This window comes from Pinus tabuliformis, chromosome 9, assembly GCF_031772625.1.
Source record: "Pinus tabuliformis cultivar Carrire ecotype Pingquan chromosome 9, CPIR1, whole genome shotgun sequence".
NCBI classification, from domain to species: Eukaryota; Viridiplantae; Streptophyta; class Pinopsida; order Pinales; family Pinaceae; genus Pinus; species Pinus tabuliformis.
In genome coordinates, this window is record NC_142307.1 from 932,180,681 (window position 1) to 932,208,179 (window position 27,499).

The 27,499-nt window shown below is 39.2% G+C and overlaps 1 protein-coding gene across 1 annotated transcript in view; it reads left to right on the top strand.

Annotated features, from left to right (window-relative positions):
• LOC149151816 (N-terminal nucleophile aminohydrolases (Ntn hydrolases) superfamily protein) overlaps positions 1-27,499 on the top strand; it is a 331,242-nt gene that overhangs the window by 238,392 nt on the left and 65,351 nt on the right. The window contains exon 8 of the mRNA XM_089440943.1: positions 17,651-17,814. Within this exon, the coding sequence (XP_089297069.1) occupies positions 17,651-17,814 (164 nt within the window). The remainder of the gene's footprint in view (positions 1-17,650; positions 17,815-27,499) is intronic.

Sequence of the window (27,499 nt, forward strand, 5' to 3'; positions counted from 1 at the left end):
ACCCTAAGATCTAATGGTTCAGATTCATTTAGATCAACAGATGAGAATAAATGTGCAGTTAATTCTCACTTTCTATTTTTTAACTCACCCATTAAATAAAGTAACCACATTGTACTTTATGTCTAAAGCCACTTTTCACTTTATAATTTAACATTGACTTTACCACTTATAAAGTCACTTTCACTTTATAAAGTCACACTTAGGAAAAGAATTATTTTGGAAACTTTTCCATAGGTAGAGACTAACCCATGGGAAACCATTTGTCCAAGGTACATTAAAAATCAACACTCCCTCTTACCAAGGAAAGTGTTTCTCACCACACCCATCTTGTCCCTGAAATGGACATGCTTGCCTCTTGGCAAGGATTTCGTGAGAACATCGACCACCTGCTCATCTGTCGATATATACTCCAACTTCACTGCCCCCTTCTGAACATAGTCCCTGATGAAATGATATCTAATGTCAATGTGTTTTGACCTGTCATGAAACACTGGACTCTCCTTGAGTTTAATGCAACTCTAATTATCATAGTGAATAACCATCGGTCTCAACTCTTGATTAAATAGGCCATACAACAACTTGCGAAGCCAAATGGCCTCACAACTAGCTTGGCTAGAAGCCATATACTCAGACTCAGAAGAGCTCAAAGCAACTGACTTTTGCTTTCGACTCAACTATGATACAACTGCCGAACCCAATCCAAAGCAACACCCTGAAGTGCCTTTCTTGTCAGAAGCACATCCTGCCCAATCTGAATATGTGTAACTTGCCAACTTCACTCCATCTTCCCGTCTATAGTCCGAGACAAAAATCAAGAGTCCCCTGCGCGTAGCAAAGAATGTGCTTTGCAGCTACCCAGTGCACCCTCCTGGGCTCAACCATGAACTGGCTAAGTGTGTTCACTGCAACGCATATATCTCGCCTAGCGTTGACCAGATACATCAAGGACCCAATAACCTGCATTTACAATGTGGGATCCACCAAACTAGAATTTGAAGCGTGAAGCTTCTTCCAGTGGGTGATCATAGGTGTAGACATGGATCTACAGTGTGCCATGTAAAATCTGCTCAAAACATCCACAACATACTGCCACTTTCCCTGCCCTAAAAAGATATGCCCCTCCTCCTGCCACACCTCAAGCCCCAAAAAATAATGCATCAACCTAATGCCCTTCATCTCGAACTCCATAGCAAGATCCTCCTTGCAACCCTAATCAGTCTCTCTGCTCGAGTAATGAACAAGTTATCAACATACGACACAAGAATGAGTGGATCATCCCCTACAACAATGTAGTATAGGTTCGGATTTGCATCACTCTTCGTCAAACCCATTTGCTGCAAGTAAGTATCAATCCTCAAATACCAAGCTATCAGAGCTTGCTTAAGTCTGTAGAGTTCTCGCCTCAACCGACACACATGGGTCTCCCACCCAAGTAACTCAAAGCCCTGTGGCTACTCAACATACACCTCCTCCTCTATAATTGTGTTCAGAAATGTGGTATTCACATCCATCTAATGGATCTAACAACTTATTTCTGCAACAATAGAAATAAGGGACCGGATAGAATTATACCGAGCTACGGGAGCGAAGGTCTCATCATAGTCAACTCCCTCTATCTATGAGAACCCTCTAGCCACAAACCTCGCCTTGAAATTCTCAATGCTGCTATCCGCAACATGCTTGATCTTGTAGAGCCACCTGGAAGTCACAACTGACTTGCCCTTAGGCCTAGGCACCACTTCCCAGATATTGTTCTTAATGATAGAGGCATACTCCACCATAGCCTCTCTCCATACCTCCTGGCTGGTAGCCTCCTCATAGCTAGTAGGCTCAGAGTCAACAATGCTTGTAGCCTTGGCTACATAAATGCAAAATTGCTTAGGTGGTACAGTCTCCTTGTTCACCCTCTTCGGAGGACCAATAGACTCCACTTCCTTCAAGGTGTCTTGAAGCCACTTGGGCCTCCTCTCCCCTGAAGAAGCTTCCCCATAAGGAACCTCATCCTCTGCCCCCTAGTTTGGTGAACCTAAAGGTCTGCTAATTGACCTTGGTGTGCCTGTACCAGCACTTGTCCTCAAAGAACCTGTACTGACACCTATGCCTGTGTCAGATAAAGTGCCATGTGAACTCTGTACTAGTGGAGTCCCTAAAGAAGTGCTCGGTGAACTCGCCACTGGTGCCCTAAATGTCATTGACACTGAAGTACCTCCTGTACTAGTCGATTTAGAACCTTGAGGTCCTGCTCTCTATACCTGACCTCCTTGTTGAGGAGAAGTCTGTGACTCTCCCTCATCATACTCCCATGATCTCCGATAGGCCCTCTCCTCCTCAAACTTCACATCCCTGCTAATCACCACTCTCCATTTATAAGGAATGAAGATCCGATAGGCCTTTGAAGCCTCGCTGTAACCCATAAAGATACCCTTCTCTACCATGGGTTCCAGCTTCGTCCTTTGCTCCTTGGGGATATAAGAATATGTGAGACATCCAAAGATACGAAGATGTGCCACATGAGGCTTTTCTCTAGTGAAAGCCTCCTCCGGAGTCATATTCCCCAATACTCTGGGAGGACTCCTGTTCTGAAGATAAACAACACTGTTGTAGGCCTCAGCCCACAAAAACAAAGGCAACCCCTGGTTATGAATCATCGCTCTAGCAACCCAACAATAGCTCTGTTCTTCCTTTAAGAAATTCCATTCTGCTGGGGGTTGTAAGGAACCGTGAACTCTCTCCTAATGCCTTCTTGTGCACAAAAGTCAAAAAACCCACCATCGGTGTACTCACCACCATTGTCTGACCTCAAGACCCGAATCTTCCTACCTGTCTGCTTTTCCACAAGAGCTTTGAAATCTTTAAAGCGACTGAAGACGTCACCCTTGGTCTTCAGGAAATATATCCAAGTCCTCCTATAGTAGTCATCAATGAATATAACATAATACTCATAACCACCCAAAGACACATGAGACATACGACCACTAACATCAGTATAAATCAAGTCTAGTATGCTTGTAGATCCGCTGTCGCTTGCTAGGAATGGTAACTTGGTGTACTTGCCTAAAGCACACCCTTTGCAGACCTCATAATGCTCGACACCGAAATCAAGAACTCCAGTAGTGATCTTCCTCACTACTCGCAAAGCTCCATGATGCATATGCGCTATCCTCCAATGCCATAACTCGCACAAGTCTCTACTGCTGGTGGTACTCGTGTGAGTGCTACCATATGTGCTACTCACCAATGCTCTTGCCGACTGAAAACTGATCTTGTATAGTTTCCTAGAGCGGGCTCCAATCACTTTGGCTGAAGTGATGGAAGCTCCCCTGGGATGCATCAATACCTGCCCTCCTGAGAAAGTGACGTCAAACCCCTTCTCCCCCATAGCAGACACTGAAATCAAGTTCTTCTTCATCCCCAGAACATACAAAACATCCATGACCTTCAAAGGAGGCAAGGACTCTCTCTCAAAGGTCACAATCCCCACGCCAACAACTCTCACAGTGCGGTCATCTCCTAGTACAATTTCAATATCAAGTGGCCTCTCTGCAAGCTCTAAAAAGAACTCTCGTGCACTTGTCATATGGCGGGAAGCCCCGCTGTCTATGTACCACACATCGAATGATGTACTCCTACTAGATGTAGAAGTAATAAATGCAAAGTCCTTGTCAAATTGTGAAGCAAACTGCTCCACCTCTACTGAAGCTACAATACCCTTCTTCCCCTTGTTCTTTCTCTCAAGACATGTAGCAGCATAGTGTCCAATCTTCTGACATGCCCAACATTTGACTTTGGACATATTCGTATCTTTCTTCTTCTTCTTTTCCTTTCCCTTAGCCCCATTTGATGAGGCCCCTTTCTTGGCCTTACCTTTGTTCTTCCCCCTGGCTGTCAAGGTTATATCCTCCTCATCTGCTATCTTCACCCCACCACTGGCAGTCTTCCGTATCTCATGCTGCACGCAATCATTCTAGAATCTGTCCCAATTGGTAAGATTCTCCCTAGAGGTAACAACATCTCCAAAGACCTCCCAAGTCATAGGAAGTCCCGCTACAACTATCCTAACTCTGTGGGTGCAACTGCCTCACCAATCACAGTCAAATCATCACATACTTGTTTGACCCTACCAAGATAATGAAATACACTTTCAACCTTTGTCATCCTGATGTTCTTAAATTGTTCTTAGAGTACCATCTTCCTGCTCTCATTGGTACTCTGATAGAGAGTAGTTAGAGCTGTCCACATCTGAGATGCATATGTGTTTCCTCTCACCAGAGGAACCACATGATCCTTCAGACTGTCCATCAAAATCCTTTTTGCTTTTGCATTACTTTTTGTGAATTCAGCAAGTTCATCTACAACAGTAGTAGGTACAAAACCACTTGCTGCACTATGTCCCAAATTGTTGCCTCCTCAAACACTGTCTGAGTCCTGTACTTCCAAACAACATAGTTGGATATCCCATCCAGTCTGTCCTCTATCCTTAAGAACATGGCCATGATTGCTGTCTAAAATTTACAAAACCAAGAAAATGGAGAAATGAACTTTCCAGCGCACCTTGCTGTCCCAAAAGTTCAATCGGTGTGAAATTTCACCTTGCTGTCTAGTTTGCTGTCCAAAAATTCAGTTTGTTGTCCAAACCACTTTTGATGTCCCAAACTATTGTCTGCTGTTCAAACTGCAATTCTCAGCCTGTAGCTCCGATACCATGTTGAAGTTTGATGACTAAAAGGTTTCCTGCAATCCCAACCCAGTTTTAATTGCACCTTATCACTCCGATTTAGTTAAATGCCCTTTCCCATAAACATACATTCAACATATAGAATTCTGGAAATGAAATTTTCAGATTAAAACACATGGGACTGTCAACACATGCTGAAAATAAATATGGACATAAATAGACCAACAACAAACATAAAAATACACAGATTTTTGGCCAACTTAGACCTAGGCAAAACCCCTCCAATCTTCTCTGGGGAAAACCTGTTAGAGAGATTTTCAAATTTATTTATCTTTCAAGTTAAGGGAAAATACATTTGCAAACAAAACAAAACAGCAAAATACAACTTATCTCTTCAACCCAAAACTCCTTGAAAACCGTGCCCACTTTGCCTCGATTTCCATGCCCACTTGATGCTGAAAATATGTACTGTACAGATACGGACTGTACAGACTGTACTGTACGAATGTCGTATACACTGTATGGAGTTTTCAATTTTTTTTTTCAAAATTTTTTCTCGAACGGCGTGCAGCTCACAACATTAAATGCTGTTCATACTGTACCTTTTGTTGTCTTCTATGCCTTGATTTCCACGCCCAACTTTGCCTAGAAATCACTCCTTCAGCTTGCTGCAGCAAATTTCTCCTTCATAACTTTTTTGCAGCTCTCAGTCTCTTTTCTCCAATCTGCTCATGAAGAATGAATGCAGTCCCAGTGTCTCTTTTTCCCCCCTTTTGTTTCCCTAAATGACTTTTGGGCAACCCTAAGATCTAATGGTTCAGATTCATTTAGAACAAGGGATGAGAATAAATGTGCATTTAATTCTCACTTATCTATTTTTTAATTCACTCATTAAATAAAGTACCCACATTGTACTTTATGTCTAAAGTCACTTTTCACTTTATAATTTAATATCGACTTTACCACTTATAAAGTCACTTTCACTTTATAAAGTCACACTTAGGAAAATAATTATTTTGGACACTTTTCCCTAGGTAGAGACTAACCCATGGGAAACCACTTCTCCAAGGTACATTAAAAATCAACAACAGAAGGGACACGACTATCCAAAATCATTTAACTCATACGGTCATGTTTATTAGTAAAGTCACCTTACTTCAGTTCTCTGAAGCTTATATTAAAAATATATCAGATATATAAGAGAAATCTTCAACCAAAGTTAAAAATTGAAATATATCAACATAAAAGGTAATCATATATATATATATATATATATATATATAAGAGGGGAAAGGGTTATATAAAATATCATCATTTGAGGAAGGTATTAATATTTAAAGAAACAAAGGGGCCTTTCATTATATTTTGGAAAGTAAATTCAGTAAAGATAAAAAGGCTAACATCTAAGGCTTTAATAAAAAGGGGAATTATAACGAGAAGAACAAAAATTACAAAGAATTTCGTAAGTATTAAAAAGGGTTACTTTAAAATACCCTAAGTTCATCCAAGAAAATGGAGACCAGTAATGAAAGATTTCCTAAAACCTTTAGTAAATGTGTTGATACACTATTTAAAATCAAAGGATCACTCGCAGGAAGAGATATCATAATCTCTGTTAGTCCTACTGAAGGAAGTAATTATGTTAGTCCCAAATGTGCTAACCAATTAGTGGTTCTTGTATTGAATATAATTGAAACGAATTTTGTTGACACAAGTGACAAACAATACGACATAAGCAATTTACAACTAAATATTGGGGATTATACTTTTATCTCGCAATTCACTGTGAAAGCCTTATTTGTTGACGAAAGTGACATTGTTTTGGGTTCACCCTGGATGGAAACACTAGGGTCTTCCATCCTAAATACGAAGAAGAAGTTTTTGACATTTTCATACAAAAAGAAAAAGATAACATTACAGGGTGTTACAGTGAAGCCAAATTTCGTAACACCAGAAGATATGCAAGATATTGCAGAAGTAATTTTTCAAGAAAGTAAAAAAGTAATACAAAATATGCAAAGGGAAATTAACAAACTCATCACTGACAAAAATGAAGAAGTTTCTCGGCTTAAAGACCATAGTGAAAAATTATTGACACAAATAAAAAAGCTTTAGAAGGACAAGAAGTCATTGGAAAATAAGGTGCAATAGTTTATCGAGAAGGAAGCATCGAATGTAGAAGTCCAAGTGGAAGAGAAAGTAACAGATACCGATCCAGTGAATGTCACAACTCAAGAAGAAGACAAGCAAGCTGAAGAAAATACAAACTTAGATGTTGCAGTTCAGACGATGAACATCCCAAGTGAAGGTTCTGTAACCAGCTCGACGACATCGGAACCTGAAGTAAATCAGAATCTCGTAACACACATGATAAGGGAAACTAAAAGAAGTCTTTATCTACATCCAAATCACAAGAACAGACATCTCAATCAATCTACGAATCCGTGTCACTCGGAACATAAACAACAAACTTATGTTCCGAAGAATATTGAAGTGCGCACAACTCAGTCCAGTGATAACAATTCATCACAAGTTTCTGATCACCACAAGGTTCCATAGAAGATTGATCTTGGATGGTTCGATCCCTTCTTTGTGCGACAAATTTATATGTCACTCCAAGGAAGATATCAACGTGTGTCAACAAAGATGACTGTCCCTAGACGAGAAGACGTTCATGGTAGAAAAAGAGATCAAGCCCTTTCATCAACAAGCTTTGGGGACAAAGTTTTTTTGAGGAGGAAGGCAATGTTATGAATAAAATATATATAAATAATATAAATATAAATAATGAAGATAATTGTAATAATGGTTAGTTAATTAGTAATTAGTACTGAAGAGGCATGTCTAAATGGGACATGACCTTGCATGAAGAGGCACTGCCTAGTATATAAGCAAACTACTCACTCTCATTTGTATCATCATTCTTATTCATACTTCTTAATATATATTCTTGTATCCTCAATGGAGATCTACATGTTGCAAGTCTTCTGGAGTTTTTAACTTAAAGAATGAACTTTGTTCGCTCCAAAACCAATCAAACCCTAACTTATATCTAGCATATCTTTGGTCTAAGAATAAATTATCTGAATTTTGGCCTAGAACAGCTAGGCCTTTCTAGGCTTTGCCAACACTTTATCCCATTTGTTAGACCTCCTATCCATCACCTTGATCCACAACATTAAATTACTCTCTAGGGGATTCAATGTTAGTTTTTGGTAGCATTGGATGTGCTCTAGCCATGAAAATTGGTGGAGAGGCGAAGGCACATGAGTTCTAAAGAACCTATAAACCGTTTGGTGGAATTCCACCAGGATTGTATTTTATTAAAATAATTAATATTTTTAATAGGGTTCCTAAGTCTAAACTTAGGAAAATTAAGATATTAATGGGTATTAATCAAAATATGGGCGAGAATGATCTAGAAGGCGGATCTAGTCATGTTTTAATTTTAGCAGTTGATTAGAGACTTAATCTTGGCCAGTGAAGACTCAACGGGAAAAGTATAAAATGGAGGCTTGGGGTTCATTTGGAAACACACATGGAGAGAATGAATTGATCAAGAATTCGATTCCTAGGGCAGGGTTTGCTAAGGATTTCGAATTAAGTGATCATTTTGCAGTGGAGGGGTAGTGAGAATTTGGGAGAAGGACTTTCTGGACAATACAGACAGAGAGGCGGAGAGAGCCAGCAGAGCAGAAAAGCTGCTTGTCATGCAGAAGCTGGAACTGCTAGGAACAGTCGAAACTGCCGGAACAATCGGGAAAGTTGATGCAGAGGGCAGAAGCCGGATTTGTCGGGAACAATCGAAATTTCCGGTACAACTGGGAAAGCTGACGCCGAGGGAACAAGCCAGCACGGCGGGGAACAACCGGAAAAGATGACATAGAGGGCAGAATCTGGAACTGCTGGGAACAATCGAAACTGCTAGAACAATTGGGAAAGCTGACATAGAGGGTAGAAGTCAGAACTGCTGGGAATAACCAAAACTGGCAAAACATCCGGGAAAGCTGATGCAAAGGGAAGAAGCCGGAATTGTCGAGAGCAGCTGGAATTGTCGGAGCAACCAGGAAAGATGACGCAAAGGGCAAAAGCTGGAACTGTTGGAATAGCCGGGAAAGCTGACGCATAAGGCAAAAGAGGTGACTCAGAAATCGCCGAGGTTAGCCAGTCTTGTGTCAAATCAACCAGATTTCTGCCGGGTGAAGTGAGGTAAAACTCATTGAAATTTTCCACCAGTATTTTCTCTACAAAGGATTGCTAGTTGAGCATCCTAGATTTGTATTGAGAATTTTCTCCTGCATCATAATAAACCCTCAGAGTTGCTGCACCGATTTTTCAGCATTGGGTTTTTTCGGGGACTATTGTGTCCAAAAATAAGTGTGTCCTATGTGTCTTGTTCTTTGCTTTGTTTTCTGTTTCATGAGATCAAATATTTAATTAGTGTAGGCTGCAGAACTAATTTGGTTAAGTATTCAGAAGAATAACTTGATGAATGTAATTTAAAAAAAATGAAGTAGATTTAGATTTGCTGCAGTAGGGGTTTCTTCCAGTCTAGGAATTTTCACATGGTATCAAAGGATTGATTTTGAAACAGGAAGAGCAAATCCAGTGCTGAGTAGTGAGGCCGAAAGCTGCACTTGGTAGCAATTCGAATCCCCTTGAAGGGATTGTGTAGTCCTTGCCGGAAGTAGATCTGATGAAATCTCTCTTTGAGTAATAAGACAGAGAGGTATGATTTCCAGGTCGTGAGTTTGTAGAGGCACAGGGAGTGACGCAGAGCCTCAGTGTAGTGCTTGAAGGGTGTAGTTTCTGTTGGGGTAGAAATCCGCTGGAAAAGAACGAACACACATAGAAGGGGAATTTTCTCCTCAGAGAACTTTCCACCAGAATGTTCGAATTTCTCACTTGTTGCGCTGCTAAGCAGTGCTAAGCAGTGACTAGATGACTCAGTTCGACAGTTGGGTGAGATGGTATCGCATGGGCTTAGAGATCAGGACAAGTTGGAAGGTGCTTCCAACTATGTCATATGGAAGATTAGAATCTTAGCTGTTCTGGAGGAATATGATCTTGAGGCCTACGTCAAAAGTGTTGTAGCTGTTCCTGTTGACAACGATCAAAAGAAGAAATACAAGGCCAAACAGGGGAAGGCAAAGAGGCTCATTCTCGATGGAGTTCGAGATCATGTGGTCTCACACTTGCAGGGCAAGGATACAACCCGGGAGATGTGGGAAGCCTTGTCTTTTCTATATGAAGGCTACTCCGAACAACAAAAGATGTATTTGGAGCAGAAGTTGCAGCGGACTTTGATGCAGAAGGGAGAAGGGGTGAACTTCTATCTTCAGCATCTTCAGGACACTTCAGACCAACTTGCTGCAGTGGGGTCCACTCCTCACCCAACTGCGATGGTGAGGATAGCCCTGAATGGAGTCTTAGATGAATGGCTAGTTTTCGTCCAAAGCATATTGGGCAGAGAAAAACTACCTTCATGGGAGGAGATGTGTGTGGCTCTTCAACAAGAGGAGTTAAGGAGGGACCTAGTGAAGGTCAACCTTAGTGGCAGCAGTGGGAGTGGCTCAAAGACGAAGGAGGAGGAGGAAAACGCAACTCTAGCATCGAAGGGACAGCAGAAGCAGAAGCAAAAGGACATTTCGAAGGTGAAATGTTTCAAATGTGGCGAGTTGGGTCACTTTGCCTCTCAATGTCCTTTGAAGCAAAAGGATAAGGATGAGAAGCATGATCCTAAGGTTGTAGCCGCGAAGATTGACGAGGAAGAGTATGCCATGAGTGCCCACGCATCTCCAGGAGGGAGATGGGGCAATATTGAGCTATAGTCGAGAGGACTACATGTGGGTAGGATCCTTGAGGAGTCCACCTCTTGGATCAATTCCTTGCTACAGGCGCTGAAGATTCAGCAGTAGCGAGCAATGTTTTAGAACTCTGACTCGATCGAGGGTTGACTCCGACTCTGACTCTGACTCGGTATCAACTCGGTCGGCTTGATTTCATTGACTCGGTCGTTGTAAAAAATACATTAAGTATATATATATATATATATATATATATATATATATATATATATATTTTTTTTTTTTTTTTAAAATACATAATTTTAATGATTTTCGTTCATTTTTCCAAACACACAGCATTATAATATAGATAGAAGACAACATATGATCAAAGTAGGCTCATGAATATATCCATTATATCAAAATGGCACCCAGTGCACTGTCCAATACATACATGATCATGATATAGAGATCAAAACAAAAACACATAACCAAGGAGGCTAGAAATGGCCTCTGCAACAAAAGTAAACTGTGACCAATACTACTGGCTACTGCTACAGGACTCGAGATCATGTGGATCAATCTCTGGATCAGAGTCAGACAGGGGGCCCCATGGCTCCTCCTCATCATCATCTCCAACTGCAACTGTAGAAGTGGTAGCACTAGCAAGCTGTGCAACAGCTGCAAGCTGAGATAGACGAGATATGTGCTTTTGTCGTGGCTGAGCAGAGGAAGCGCCTGCAACTGGAGGACTTGTTGGCTTTGAGGCTGAGGCTGGTACAAGTGGATCAGGATTTGCATTCAACTGAACATTATGTTCGAGTGATGCTATCGTCTGTAATTCATAATCCATATCCTCATCAGAAGCAAACTCTGCTGGATGACTCTCCACTACCCAATCTGATGTTGGATCAATGTCTTCCAACACAATGGGATCTGAATCGGGTCTTTTGTTCAGCGATTAGTTGTGCCCGAGCCAGAGGTTCTATTGGACATATACTAGATCATTTAACTGTTTTTGATCCAAACGATTTCTCTTCTTTGTGTGAATCCTCTTAAAGACAGACCAATTGCGCTCACACCTAGTAGCACTGCAAGTTTGACTCAAAATACGAATTGCAAACTTCTGCAATTCAAGACAATGGCTACCAAAAGCCTCCCACCATTGTGTTGCAAAAAGCATAGGAGTGTAATGAGTTAGCACAACAAAATTACAAATTATATCCAACTTTCTAATTATAAACGATTTAACAAAATAAGTATTAAGAATTTGAAAATTGAAATTTTTGTTTACCTGGCTCATTTGCTTCCCTTGCAATCTTTGCTAGGTTCTTCCCAAAGGTACCCGAGGTAGTGCTGAAGGTTGTGACCTGTCGGTGTATCTTCAGCTGATCACACTCCAATGGGATCATGCGATCAATGCAGTCAATCAATCCATCTCTAACCTCCCCCTCAAAGCTCTTGTCGCCTTAGCTTTATAATGATACCGCGGGTTCAAAAAATACCCAACTGCATGTATAGGGCGATAGAGTTGATTGTTCCATCTTTCATCAATGATTGCCCAAATGGGCCCATACTTAGCCTCTTTATCCTTGTATGCCCTCTTTATTTGCTCCTTTGCTTGATCCATAGCGTCATAAATGAAGCCCATAGCCAATCTTTCCCCATCCACCAACCGCAACACCTTAACTAGTGGCTTAGCAAGCTTCACAATCTCTGCTTCCTTTCTCCAAAATATTTCTTCATTAACTTTATTTTTCAATTCTTTGCCTTTCAGTTTGTGAGACCATTGGCTTTGACTCCATTCTTCACTGGAAAAAATCTTTTGCAAGTTTCTATGTTGTGAAAGCATAGATTGCAATGTCAAAAAATGAATAGCAAATCTAGTGATGGCAGGCCTAGTAATATCCCTGCCCCCTGTGTGTTTCCTCATCAGGCTCAAAATCCATGAATGATTGTAGATAAATTGTGTTATGCTTTTGGCATGATCTATAGTGATTTTGACCCAATCTAATTGGCCAATATCCTCAAGCATGAGGTCTATGCAATGTGCAACACATGGGGTCCAAAATATGGTTCTGTGTTTTTCCTCTAATAGTTTACCAACAAGAACATAGTTAGAGGTATTATACGTGATGACTTGAACAACATTAGCCACCCCCACCTCCTCAAAAACCTCATCCAATAGCCGAAACAACAATTGCCCATCTTTTACCTTATCAGATGCATTGACTGATTTTAGAAACATGGTTCCTTGTGGGCAGAAGATAAGAAAGTTTATGATGGTATAGTTTCTTTGATCAGTCCATCCATCTGACATGATGGTACATCCTGTTCTTGCCCATGAGTCCTTGAAATCTTTCAAATACTCATTAATGGAAAAAATTTCTTTCTGCAAACGATACCCCCTAAGCTCATGCATAGTAGGGCCTTTGAAGTCTTTTCTGGCAGCATGTATGGCATCAAACATAGGCTCATAATATGGTGAACGGGAAGCATTGAAGGGGATATCAGCATCATACCACCATCTAGCTATGTAATCACAAGCAGTCTCTCTCAATTCTTTCTTCCAATGGCATCTAAAGTGGGCTGCATATGACTTCCACTAGCTTGAAGACCATGTGCATTTGATGGAGAGGAGGGAGTGAAATAACTTTTGATATTCATATCACCCTTTTTCATTTTACCCTTTCCCTTTTCTTGTATAGACTCAAAAGAGGGAGGAACATATCGGAAGGGGTTGGATGCATCAGTACAAGGGATAGAGGAAGAACCCTCAAAATCAAAATGGGGGTTGGTAGCCAGCATTTTTTTGTATATTCCTCTTCCTCCCAATTTCAGCCTCTAACTATTTTTGCCTAGCCTTATCTTCTTTAATCTTCTCAAAGTTGGCTAACAAATCCTTCCTAGCCTCCCCAATTTCTGGTGAGGTACATAGAGTAATTTTGCCTCTAATCCCGCCAAGTGTTGTTTCAGCCTATTAATTCCCCCAGGACCTTCTTTAATTTTCCTATGGCAAAATTTGCAATGCATTTGACTATCAACCATTTCAACATATGCCCAAGCAACATCTTTCACTCTAGGTGCCATTTTTTGACTTGGAAATGAAAGCAAAAAAATCTGAAAATGAAAAAAAAAACATTGATTCAATGTTCATTTCTTTCACAAAAAACACTCTTTAGGATTTCCAGATTTGCACATAAAATTTAATAAGCAAAAACAAATTTTTACAAGTGAAAAAAAAATACCTCCAGGTACAAACTGCCTCAAGCTTGCTCCAAGAAACCAACTCCTCAATGGCAAATGCTGCTCCAAATGGCTGCCCAAGAAGCTCCTCACTCTAGCTACAATGCTTGCCTAAGACTCCTCACTGCTGCTCCAAAAACAAACTCAACAACTCCTCACAAACTCTCACTGAAATTCTCACTCAAATGCATGGGATGGCTGTGAGAGAATGAGAGGGGTTGGGTGGGTTAAATAGGGTTTAGGAGAGGGGAATGGACCCCAAAGACAAAATAGACAAATCAAAATCAGGTTTGGAGTCCCCCAAAAAAACGTTTTTTTTTTAAAATTGCCGATTTACGGGTTTTGTGGGCCGTTGTTTCTAACTTGGCCGAGTTATTGCAGGCTCGGCTGAGCCGGCCGAGTTAAGACCGAGCCGACCGAGTTAATACCAAGTCGGCCGAGTTGTTAGACAACTCGGCTGGCTCGGTATTAACCCGGCCGATTGAACCGTTTCCATGGCTGAGTCAAGATTTTTGGCTCTAGCTCGGACCAACTCGACCGGGTCGGTTCCAAGCCGACCGGTTTTCAAAACAATGGTAGCAAGATGGACTTAATGTTAGATGATGCAGTGGATTGTTTGGAGGACAAATGCAGTAGCTTGGGATCAGAGACTGATCAGCGCAGGGAAAGGTTGGCAGCAGTGCAGTTGGCACAATGCAAAAGTCAGTGGTAGCGCAAAAGATTCAAAGGGTCAGAATTAGCAGCAATCAGATTCCAACATTCAGTGTATTATGCTGAACATAGTTAAGTTCAACTAATTTTGGATGTTTTTCAGTTGCTTTTCTCAGCAACTGAGTTGTAGTATGGATGCAGTGTTCGTAGTGGCAGTGCTAGCAGCATAGCAGATGTAGCGTTTAAGAGGGAGCTGTAGTATAGATGCAACAAAGGCAGTGACAGTGTCATGGGTAGCAGTACAGTAGCAACAACAGTGCTGAAAGGGAGATGCTTCAAAAGCAAAGCAACATGCAGTTGGGCATTGTTGGTAGAGCATATTCCTCGCTAAGAGGGAGTGTTAGTTTTTGGTAGCATCAGATGTGCTCTATCCATGAAAAATGGTGGAGAGGCTAAGGCACATGAGTTCTAAAGAACCCAGAAACATTTTGGTGAAATTCGACCCGGATTGTATTTTATTAAAATAATTAATATCTTAATTGGGGTTCCTAAGTCTAAAATCAGGAAAATTAAAATATAATGGGTATCAATCAAAATATGGGTGAGAATGATCTAGAAGGCGGATCTAGTCATGTTTTAATCTTAGCTGTTGATTAGAGACTTAATTTCGGCCGTTGAATACTCAACAAGAAAAGTATAAAATGGAGGCTTGGGGTTCATTTGGAAACACACACGGAGAGAACAAATTGATCAAGAATTCGATTCCTAGGGCAAGGTTTGCTAAGGATTTCGAATTAAGTGATCATTCTGCAGTAGAGGGGCAGTGAGAATTCGGGAGGACTTTCCAGAGAATACAGACATAGAGTTAGAGAGATCCAGCAGAGCAGAAAAGTTGCCTGTCATGTAGAAACCAGAACTGCCAGGAACAGCTAGAATAATCGGGAAAGCTGACGCAGAGGGCAGAAGCCAGAACTGCCCGAACAACCGAGAAAGCTGACGCAGAGGGCAGAAGCCGGAACTGCCAGAACAACCAGGAAAGATGACGCAGAGGGCAGAAGCCGGAACTGCCGGGAACAACCGGGAATTGCTGGGATAGCTGGGAAAGCTGACTGAGAGGGCAGAAGCCGGAACTGCCGGAATAGCCGGGAAAGCTGACCCAGAGGGCAGAAGGCGAAACTGTCGGGCACTGCTAGAACAACCGGGAAAGCTAATGCAGAGGGCAGAAGCTGGAATTGTCAGAACAACCGAGAAAGCTGACAAAGAGGGAAGAAGAAGTGACGTAGAAATAACGGGGTTAGCCAATCTTGTGCTGGATCAGCCAGAATTATGCCGGGTGAAGTGAGGTAAAACTCACTCAGATTTTCTGCCAGCATTTTCTCTGTAAAGGATTGCTAGTTGAGCATCCTAGATTTGTATTCAAAATTTTCTCTTGCATAATAATAAACCGTCAGAGCTGCTGCACCGGTTTTCCCGCATTGGGGCATTGGGTTTTTCGAGGGACTATTGTGTCCAAAAATAAGTGTGTCCTATGTATCTCGTTCTTTGCTCTGTTTTCTATTTCATGAGATCAAATATTTAATTAGTGTAGGCCACAGAAGTAATTTGGTTCAGTATTCAGAAGAATAACTTGATGAATGTAATTTAAAAAAAAAATCAAGTAGGTGAAGTAGATTCAGATTTTCTGCAATAGGGGTTCCTTCGAGTCTAGGAATTTTCACATTCAAGGAAGCCTTCCTTGTGGTCAAATACCACTAAAGAGCAGGAGAAAAGTTGTTGAGGTAACAATGACAACCCTTTCTCCTGTTGCCATATGGGGCCACACATAGCAAGGCTTTGCATTGGACCTACTAGATTTTGCTGCAACAATCCGAAATAAAGATAATTTAAGTGGCCATACCTTTCATTCAATTGATGACATCTTGAAGTAGAGTGTGTTGAAAGACCCTATTGTTTGTTTGGAAGACCTTCAAACCTATATGTGTTAGTACCCCACACTCTTCTAGCAATGGTTTTTTGTTGTTGTTGTGTTGTTTAATGAAACAGTATTTCTTGTCAAAAATAACAATAAGATTCTAATTTGTAATTTTACTAACTTATAGTAGATTCGTCTTTAAGCTAAGAACATAAAGACCATATTCTATATATTTTTGACATTTTCTCCAGAAACTCATGTAGGTTTTTCTCCTATACCTTACACCTCATGTACATTGTACACTGCTATCACCAAAAATAATAAGCTTCATTTTCACAGTTATTAATTTTTGAAAACCCATCTCTCATACTAGTCGTGTTTAGTATCTCTTGAATCAATATATCAAACACATGATTGGTAAGAGAGTTTTTCTTGCAAGATTGATAAATGGGACAATATAGTTATTGTCTTGGGTGACAAAAGTATACATGAAGTACAAAGTACAGGACAAATACCTATGTGAGTTTCAGATATAGTGTCAAACATGTACAGAATGTCCTTTATGTTCTTGGTTTAAAGGCATATCTATAATCTGTTAGTAAAATTGCAGTTGAGAATCTTATACATATTTTTGACAAAGAACAATGTTTGATTAAAGAATGCAATAATAATATCATTGCTAGAGGATTGCAGAGTAATCATATGTACAGGTTTGATGGTGTTTCAAACAAATAACACGCTTTTCTGACATGCTTTACTTCAGAAAATGAACTTTGACATGAAAGTTCTGGCCACCTAAATTACTTTGATTTGGGATTTTACTACATAAAAATAACTTGGTGAGTGGCTTGCCATATTGAAGAGGATAATGGAGTTTAGTGTTCATCAAATTAGTATTTGTTATGCATCCTGTACAGTTTGAAAGTTTTATGTTTCATGTGATCATTGTGGTGGTTTTCTGTCAATTCTTTATTCATCATAGCTTTTGGTAATTGGTGAACATTTTTAGTAAAAACCACTACTCTATTTGTGGTGTATATGGGTCAAAATTTTCTTCATAACAGATACTTGTAGCTTTCTTTGGTGAAAATAGTAAAATACCATTTTGTTGTTCTTCTTAATAATAACATCAGTTGGATTAAGGGGCATCTTGGATAAGCAACTATTCTAAAGTTTTAAGTTTCCTGCCATTACAATACTAATTTATCTGTGTTGTTCGTCCATCACTAATTTTGGTAGTCGGTGAATATGTTTAGTAAAAGATCCACCCGTCTGTGGTTTATTTTGTAATAGGATAAAAAATGTCTCACAACAAATACTTGTATAATGCTTTGGAGAAAATCTAATTTTCTTTTTCTTGTTTAAAACGATTTCGTACAGATTAAAGGACGTGTTGGATTAGCAGCTATGTATGGCTCTGGATGTTGGGCAGCCTCTACAAGTTCACATGGTGCATTTTGTGGAGTTGGTTGTTGTGCAACTGGCGCAGGAGAAAATTTAATGAAAGTGTTTGGTGCTCGTGAATGTTGCATGTCTGCTACACTGTATGTTTCAACCTTGTAAAATCTATTGTCATTGGTTGAGAATAAAGTAGTTATCTTCCTTCTCTTTTATTTTCTTTTTTCCTTCTTTTCTTAAAAATATTAGAACTTGGTAGTTATTGATTGCCTTATAGTTCAGTGGGTTATGGATTGATCAATAATTGAACATACTCCAAGGGCCAGATCGTTTTATCTAATATCAATAGTTCTTTGACTCTTGGAATGTGTTTTAAGTACAAGTCTAAATGATGAAATGATTAGATTACAACCAAAAGTCAGCTATAATAATCACATAAATTGCCACTCATTATTTTAAGAGAATAACCTTAATTCAAAGCAAAAAATCCTATCTTGAATTTTTTGACCCATACTGTGTTTCCTAATATCAACATGCCTAACCAGTTGTGTTAAAGTAAATATCAGATTATAATGGCTCGTTAGATATTAGACAGAGGCATTATCTATAACTTTAGGTTTTATTTCAGTTTTGTGTGTTTCTTGGACTTACCCTTCATTTATAAAGTGGATTGACTGGACTAGCTTGTAACTCTTTATAGGAAAGCTTTCCCTTTCTTAGACAAAGGCATTATCTGCAACTTTAGGTTTTATTTCAGTTTTGTGTGTTTCTTGGACTTACCCTACATTTATAAAGTGGATTGACTGGACTAGCTTGTAACTCTTTATAGGAAAGCTTTCCCTTTCTCATTGTGAATGCAATCTTGGTTTCTTTTATGTTTTCATGTTATCATTATATGATATCAGAGCCGAACATTCTTGAAGCGATATCAAGAGTCTTGGGCCTTTGAAAGACCAGGTTTCCACTCTTGTGACTTCAATAGTTTGGAGTGTTGATAATATCGCCGAGATATCGGCGATATTTGGAAATATCGCGATATTTTCGGCGAGCCGATATATCGCCGACAAATTATCGCGATATTTTCAGCTTTTGAAAATATCACGCAATTTCCGAAATATCGCTAATATTTCGGAAAATATCGCGCGACAATCGAAAATATTGCCCGGTGACTATAAAAAATTTCTGCACGGCCTATAAAAATCCGATTTTGGTTTTTTTTCATATCATTTTCATTTCTGATTGCTGGAGAAGGAAGGGGAGAGCTATGTGGTTGCTGCCAAGGAGGGTTTGAGCGTTCTAGGCCCTAGTATTGATATGCTATTCATGGTAATGTTAAATTCTTAAAGTAAAAGTGACATTCTCCTTAATATTCATTTTCATCCTTTTACTTAAATTTTTAACATTACCATGAAATGACTCAGGATGTTTGAGAGTGGTTCTAGCCTCATTGGATTTCATATGGAGAAAGTAGAATTTTAGATTTCATTCAAAATGCAGCAGACTTATCAGTTTTTTAGGATTTCAGGATTGGGAGATTGTAATGTTTCCAGGTGACACCACCTGCCCGGGTTACCCCTGCCACCAGTAGAGGACGTGGTCTACCTCCTATAGCTCCTACTTCTAGTTCTTCAGCTTCTAGAGCATAGCAAACTCCACTGCCAACTCCACCAGCACCAACGTCTACATCTAGAGGGAAAGGGAAAGCTGTGGCATTTTCTCGCAAGAGGGGCAGAGGAAATCAATAGGATTAGATTCTAGTTATTTTCTTATGTGCTTGTAAGTTGTACATGAACAATGAACATTGAATATTCAAGAATCAAGACCAAGCATATCACATCTAATTTCTAAATAGTAAATTTTGATTCTATTTATTTTTTTAAAGTGAACTATGAACTTTGAGAAGTAATTATATTTTAATTTGACTAGATAAGCTGCAACCTGCAATTTAATATGGATAAAAAACTATATTTTGGTATATATATATATATATATATAAACGTGTCCCCCGTGTCTTGTTTCCAGGTCGTTGTGTTTCGTATTGAATACTCGTGTCCTCCGTGTCTCGTGTCCTCGTGTCATGTGACTTAGCTTAGACAATATTGATGTATTGTCTCCGTGGAGGGTGGAGTCTGAGGAGCCCCTCTTGGAGGAGTCACCTTCATGGTTAGAGCTAGTGGTAGATGATCCATTAGAGCAGGGGCAACAAGAGGAGGACTCGGAGTCAGAGCAGTAGCAACACTCAGAGGAGGAGCAGGACGAGGAGGAGGAGGACACTGTGGGAGCATCAACATCAACACCATCTGCTATAGATATAGGAGAGCATAGCCCCATACCTAGCACTCATTATTTGACATTAGGTGCAGAGGCAGGGTCAGGCCTCCTACTACTAGGGGCAGGCCTGGCAAACAGCCCATCATGTTTTCCCGTAAAAGGGGGAGAGGGCAGTGATTTCAGATAGATAGCTGCTAGTTTTATTTGTTGTGCTACATATAACTCATGATGATGAGATACTTTTATATATGTGATGTTATTTTGTATTGGTTCTCCACATTTGAGTCCTTGAATGGACAATTATCAGGGATCAACAGGATTTGGTATCGCCTTTGATGTATCATTTCTATTTGACATCATATATATCAGTGTTTTCTTCATATTTATGTGCCAATGTGTTTATTTCATGTTGTTATTGCTTTATATGTTTAAAAATCTGAAAAAAATGAATATCATGCATTTATTATGCATATTTTTATGCCGATATTTGCCGATATTTGCCGATATTTTCGCCGATATTGCCGATAAGATATTTTCTGGACCCTCGCCGATATTTTCCTGATACCGATATTATCAACACTGGTTTGGATGCCATGGAGTTTGTGTGAGCATGGAGACCCACAGAATGCTGTTGATAGAGATGGAGCAAGGGATCGCCATCTTAACAGATTAAAGTCAAACTGGTTTAGTATCATTTGAAATTAGTATTGTTTGATTGGTTTAAAGATGGGTTCAAAACAAGAAGAAGAAATGGGAGATTTTTAAAATAATACAGAAACACTCAGTCTTATGACTGTACAATAGTCGTATAGTCATCTAACTCAGTAACTGTGCAACCACTAAACTTAGGTGTTGTACAATTGTCAGTGTATGGATCGGCCACCAGCAGCTGTATTAGTATAGACTGTACAACAATGGGATCTAATCATACAAACTGTATGAAAAAATCCTAAATCAGCCACTTGATTGTATGAGCATACAAATTCATAATTCTAGCCACCAATTAAGAAATTTTGACTGTACAAACCCATGTGGCCTGTTTTACAGTGAAATTTCTGACTTTTTTTTTACAATTCAAAGAATTTTGGAGGAGTTTGAATATGTTCTTGCCTATATTGCTCCCCAGATTTGTACATCTGGAAGAATTTGTTGAATTTTGTAACTATGGTTGGTCTTCATAATTATTATTTCTGGTTCTTGATGTATTTGTAATAGAATATATAAAGCATGTTCTTCATGCCATTGTCAAAAGATAAATTTTTAAGGCATTTTCTTGATGTCCTTTCAAAAGAAGAAAATTTGAATTGTTCAAAATTGAATTTTTGGCTCCAAAAGAAACCAAGTCGGCTCAGTCAGAGAAAGGCACCCATTTGACCTTCAAGATAACTATTTATATGGGACTCGGCCTCCTCTCCAAGTAGCAATTCAGAATACGGATCATTTATCCAAGCAAGTGTTTTCTGTTGATCAAGCAAAGAAGATATGGAAGGAAGATGGACGAATAAGAAGCTCTCTTTAGCCCTTGCACATGTGAAACAACTCCTCCTTCATGACCTTGCACACGTGAGAAGAAGACTGAATTTCTGTGGTGAAGCAGGATTGCAGGTTCGAGTTTATGGATGAAAAAGGAGGCCGAAATCCTACCCTAATAGAGCAAACCAGATCAAGTTTCTTGGGCAGCCATTTGACTTGATTAGAAGGCTATTGGACAATGTTTGACCAAGCTTATTCTGATGGTCAGTTTGACCTTGTAAACGACTAGGATATCTAGGTGTATCTCTTGTTGAAAAGAATAATTTCTTTATGGAAAAGGTTGCTGGGTTTTTCCCCCATGTGGGTTTTCCCAGGGTGAACTCTTGTGTTCTTTGTATTGCTGTCTCTTCATGATCCTACTGCCATAAATATTATATAGTTGATGTCTTTTGTGTAATTGCTTAGTGATGGAATAATGGATAAAATTGTGAAAAAGATCTAAATCAATGTTGCAAACATCTCGATAACATCCCAATTTTATCTCGAAATCACGATTTTTTGGCCTAGGCGATGTTTTCCGATTTTTACCGATATTTTGATGATACCTTGATTTTGCCAATATTTGCTAATTTTTACCGATATTTTGGTTTTCCAAACCCTTGCTGATTTTATCCTGATGCCAATGTTCGCAACATTGATCTAAACCATTAGAAGTAATTATCAATATAGAAGACCCTATCAAAAATCAACATGGTATCAGAGCTATGGTGAAAGAGCAGCCCTGAAAAAGTCATCTCTATTTCAAGTCATCATCTAGGGTCCAATTTTTTAACTAGCCCTAGATGCCCCAGTTCAAGGATTACATCCAAAATAAGGGACAAGATCTGCCCTCTTGTTTGAAGGAAATCTACACTCCATTCTGTCAAGTCAATGATGAAATCATCACTATTGTTTAGGCCGAGTTATTGTCACCAAAGCATTGTGTAATTCGTTCCCTATCTAGGGTTTGTCCGTACAATGAGAAGAAAAATAGAACTTTGCATATTCTATGTATAGGAGAAGAATAAGCGTGTAACAAAGATACCTCTGTGAAAAGGACCGAAGTTTCATTTTTGTTGAACCAAGAACCTCAAGAAGTAAGCGAAATAATCTCAGACAACAATTACAGTAGGTCAAAAATTTGTTGTACTAGTTAATCACACAGTTTGGAAGAAGCACATATATATATACTAAAGATATTCCTTTAGTCATGACTTCAAAGAGTCCAAAATCTTATGTCTCAGTATTATTACATGAAGGTCGAAAATGATACCTCAACATGATTGCATAAGGCAGAAATGCCTCAGGTCTAATGATGGAAGCCCGAAGGATTTCTCAAATGACTTAAAAAAATCACAGTCAATACAATAGTCAGTTTACATTTTGTTCTTAATGTATACTACTTTTGTGATTTGATCAAAGCTTAATAAGAAGAAAGGATCAATGGAGCATACCTTGCTTACAAAGAAAGGTCCTGAGCACAAACATGTGATCATACTTCTATTTTCAAATAATTCCACAATAAAATCTATATACTACAATGATCTTTGAAGGTCTAGAACAGATTTCTTTAATTTCATAAGGAACTGAGATGGTGTCACTTTGAACAAAGCATCCAAAAGAAGCTGAAAAAACATGTTTCATCCTTTGTGTGTTCTGGAAGGCATTATACATAAGAGAAGGGTTTGAGCTAATGTCTCAGTTTAGATTGATATCTTAGCTTGAAGTGTTTTCATGAACCTCATGACCAGTACCTCTTGAGGATTTGTTATGGCTCTTGGAACTAACCTTGTCTAAAAGGAAGAATTGATGCTATAGTTGAAGAGTTGAAGATTTACAGTGATGAATTAGTCATGGGAATGCAGACCTACAAGAAGATCAATGAAGCTAATGCTTAAGAGGTACTTATCATCATCTACAATGATTTTTGAAGTATTCTTGGATCTCAATAATCTCATCATTATAAAGCAGTGATGATAATATCAGCGAGAGATCGCCGAATATCGGAAATATCGCGATATTTTTGGCGAGCCGAAATATCGTGATATTTTGGCTCTCGATATTTCCAAGATATTGCCGATATCTCGGCAAAATATCACACGGCGATATAAAATATCACTAGGCAGGCTAGGCCGCAGCTAGAAAAAGAGAAATTTTCCTTTTTTTTTTCCTCATTTTTGTTTCTGAGTGTTGGAGAAGGAAGGGGAAAGTTTTGTGGTGGTTGTCAAGGAGGGAGTGAGGATCAAACAATGATTATCACCACCAAATAAGATTTTTTTGTGAATCAAAGATTGAAGAACAGTGAGACAAACTTCATTTCTTCCATTAACAGGTATGTTCTTAAAAACCCCGATGTTAATGATTTTTTCATAGATTTAGGGTTATGCTTGCTTGCCTCTTTGCCTACCAACATTTTGTTTCTTTGTTTTTTTTCCATTTGCTATGATTTTCATGCCCATGAGCCAATGCAAGGGTTTTCTCCATATTTGGACAACAAGCTTCATTTTTTTTTTTCAACTTTCTTATGCACCCTCTTATTGCCATTTTTCATTCACATTGCAAATAATGTAGTAATTTTTTTAAATGAGGTGGTTATTGCTTATTATTTTTTGTGTTGGGGGGTTTAATGCCAATTTTTTGTTTTTTTGTGTCCTAGGTTTGAATTAGTTCACTACAAATGTCAAATATGCCAAAAGCAGTGGACCAATTTTGGGAGTATGGGGATCTTGTTGGTGGGGCAAATCGGGCATATCTATCATGCAAATTGTGTGGGACCAAGATGTCAGGAGGGGTTACACGATTGAAATACCATCTAGCGAGACTCCCTACACATGATGCAGATGTAATGCCTTGTATGGTTTCTAGTGCAAATGTAATTCCTTGTATGGTTTCTAGTGCTTGGGAGAGGGCACTGGTCTCAGATAGATAGCTGCTAGTTTTATTTGTTTTTCTACATATAAGTTTATAACTTATGATGATGAGATGCTTTTATATATGTGATGTTATTTTGTATTGGTTCTCCACATTTGAGTCCTTGATTGGACAATTATCAGGGATCAACAGGATTTGGTATCGCCTTTGATGTATCATTTCTGTTTGACATCATATATATCAGTGCTTTCTTCAGGTTTATGTGCCAATGTGTTTAGTTCATGTTGTTATTGCTTTATATGTTTAAAAATCTGAAAAAAATGAATATATTATGCATTTTTTTATGCTTGCCGATATTTGCCGATATTTTGTCGATATTTTCGCTGATATTTCCAATAAGATGTTTTCTGGACCCTCACCAATATTTTTCTAATACCGATATTATCAACACTGTTATAAAGGAACTCTGTCAGTAAAGACCAAGTAAAGGTTTGATTGAAAAATTCTGTCAAAGACTTGTATCATAAATTTCTTTGGAGTTGTTGATGCCCAGCATACCTTGTAGAATGAAAATATATTAGAGGACTGTGTCAATGCTCTGGAAACATTAACTTACAAATCGTATGAAAATATAAAAAGATCCTTAAAGAAACCTTTAAGGATAGTTATTGATGTGTAGCATATAAACGGTCTTGGTGTATTCAAGTATGATATGGGCAACCTGTGTGAGTGCGAAAAGTAATGACTAGAAGATGCAAAGTCTATAATACCATATATGTTAATTTTAGGTATGTTCTATACTAAGAGCAAATTGACTTCAATTTTCCATATTAGCTCAATATCAATTCCAGATTAACAATCACATTTATCATGATAGTAAAATGCAGATAGAACATAAACATAAATTGCAGAAAACAAGCCAAGACAAGAGGACATGAGATGTGGCGCCATCCAGCGACAAACCCCAATGTGGGGAAACCCTTGATTAATTATTCTTATGTTCTTCAATAGTTCAATAGAGAGAGAGAGATAGTACATATACATCAGAAGTCAACATTTTGACTTGTCATACTAAAAGCAAAGATCTTCTCTAAGAAGATGACACATGAGGTAGTTGATCTAAACTCAGGTGAAGGCAAACTGCTTCACTTGATCCTCCAAGGTGATTCCATCACCATGCTGCACCCATCACAGAGCTGCACCCATCACTGCTATGCTGTATCTCATCATGCTGCACTAATCATCACTGTGCTGCACCACTGTCACTGTGCTGCACCACTGTCACTGTGCTGCACTATAGGACTGCTTATGAACACAACTCCTAAAAGGGTCTCCACTGCCGGCGATGGCCTGTGGCCTAGCCCAACAGTGAACTGCAACTAGGACTCTCCATGCAATGATGCTTCCCATATAGAGGAGCAATATGAGTTGATGTCATATCTAAAGAAAACCATAGCATCTTGATGCCAACCATATTATAGAGAAACCAAGTGTATCGATCAAGAGAAACAAAGAATACATACTGTGGATCATGATACATCAAGCTGTTTGCCACGTTTGCTATATCATGTCATTGGGGAGACTACCCTATCATGGATACTATGTTTGCCATGTCATATAATATATATACTGTCTGCCGTACCAAAATCCTGTCAGCCATACCATGTATATACATGTTGTTCACTGTTTGCCATGTCAAAGAACTGTTTGCCATACCAAAATCCTGTCAGCTATACCATGTATATACATGTTCACTATCTGCCATGTCAAAGCACTGTCTGCCATATCATGTTTCAAAATGATATTTGCCATACCATGACACTGTCTGCCATGTCAAAGCACTATCTGCCATATCATGTTTCAGCATGATGTTTGCCATACCATGACACTATCTACCATGTCAAAGCACTGTCTTCCATATCATGTTTTAGCATGATGTTTGCCATACCGTGACACTGTCTACCATGTCAAAGCACTGTCTGCCATATCATGTTTCAGCATGATGGTTGCCATACCATGACATTGTCTACCATGTCAAAGCATTGTCTACCATATCATGTTTCAGCATGATGTTTTCCATACTATGACATTGCCTGCCATGTCAAAGAAACACTGTTTGCCATATGTTGTTTGCCATACCATGCCATACACAATGTGGTGATAATATATAATGCAATTTGATACCGTGACTGTGCTTTTCAGTGAGTCACCGGTTATTCCATATGCGGGCTAGAGCTTATGACATACGTGGTTATACCTTATGCGAAAAGGGATTGCGGTCATACCATATGTGAGACAGTCCTGCGATCTTCTATATTCCACGAACTAGTAGATATGCAAACCAATCAACAGAACATTTGACCTGCGTTTAGGTCACTCCCTTGCTGCGTTATGAAACCTTCCTCCCTGACTGTGTATTAGATAGGGCATCTTTTAGGACAGCGTATCCCTTTTGATCTCTCCTGCCACCAAAAGCAAAAGACAAGTGAAGAGAGATCACAAGAGATGATTGTTCAAATGACTTGAAGGCCACCTCTATTTATACTAAAACCTTGAGGATATGTGGGGGCAATTTGGTTGCTGGCCGACCTTGAAGAATTGTCCCATAACACAAATATATTCATGTCTCCATGAATACATGTCGGAATTGGATGATCTTTAGATCAATCCTACACCTCTCGACGAGAGGGATCTAAGAAAACTATTAGTTGCCATTAATAAGATGACCCACATCGAGTTTGGCCCTAGTTGCCAATTTTAACACTCCCTCTCAACTAGGGCGAACTCCATCCGTTGATCCATATGTTCGATTGTACTATCTCTGCTATCAGTGCCTTGCACTGCTCTGCTCTGCTGAACCATGAAGAAGAAGAATTGATCGAGAATGTCTCATACCATTCTCTACTGACTCGAAGTTAGTTTCATGTGAGGAGAGTTTGTCATACCACTCTTATTGATCCCAGATCAGTTCCAAGAGAGTCAGTCATATCACTCTTACTGAACTGAAGTCAGTTTTTTTGATCCTAGATCAATATCACAAGAGAGTGTCTCAAACCACTCATACTGATCCCAGATCAGTTTCATTGATCCCAGATCAATGGAGGTCATCCTAGCATAGGGAGTATGGTAGATACAACGATGCGTCCATTTATAGTACTACTAATGGTCCCTAACCCC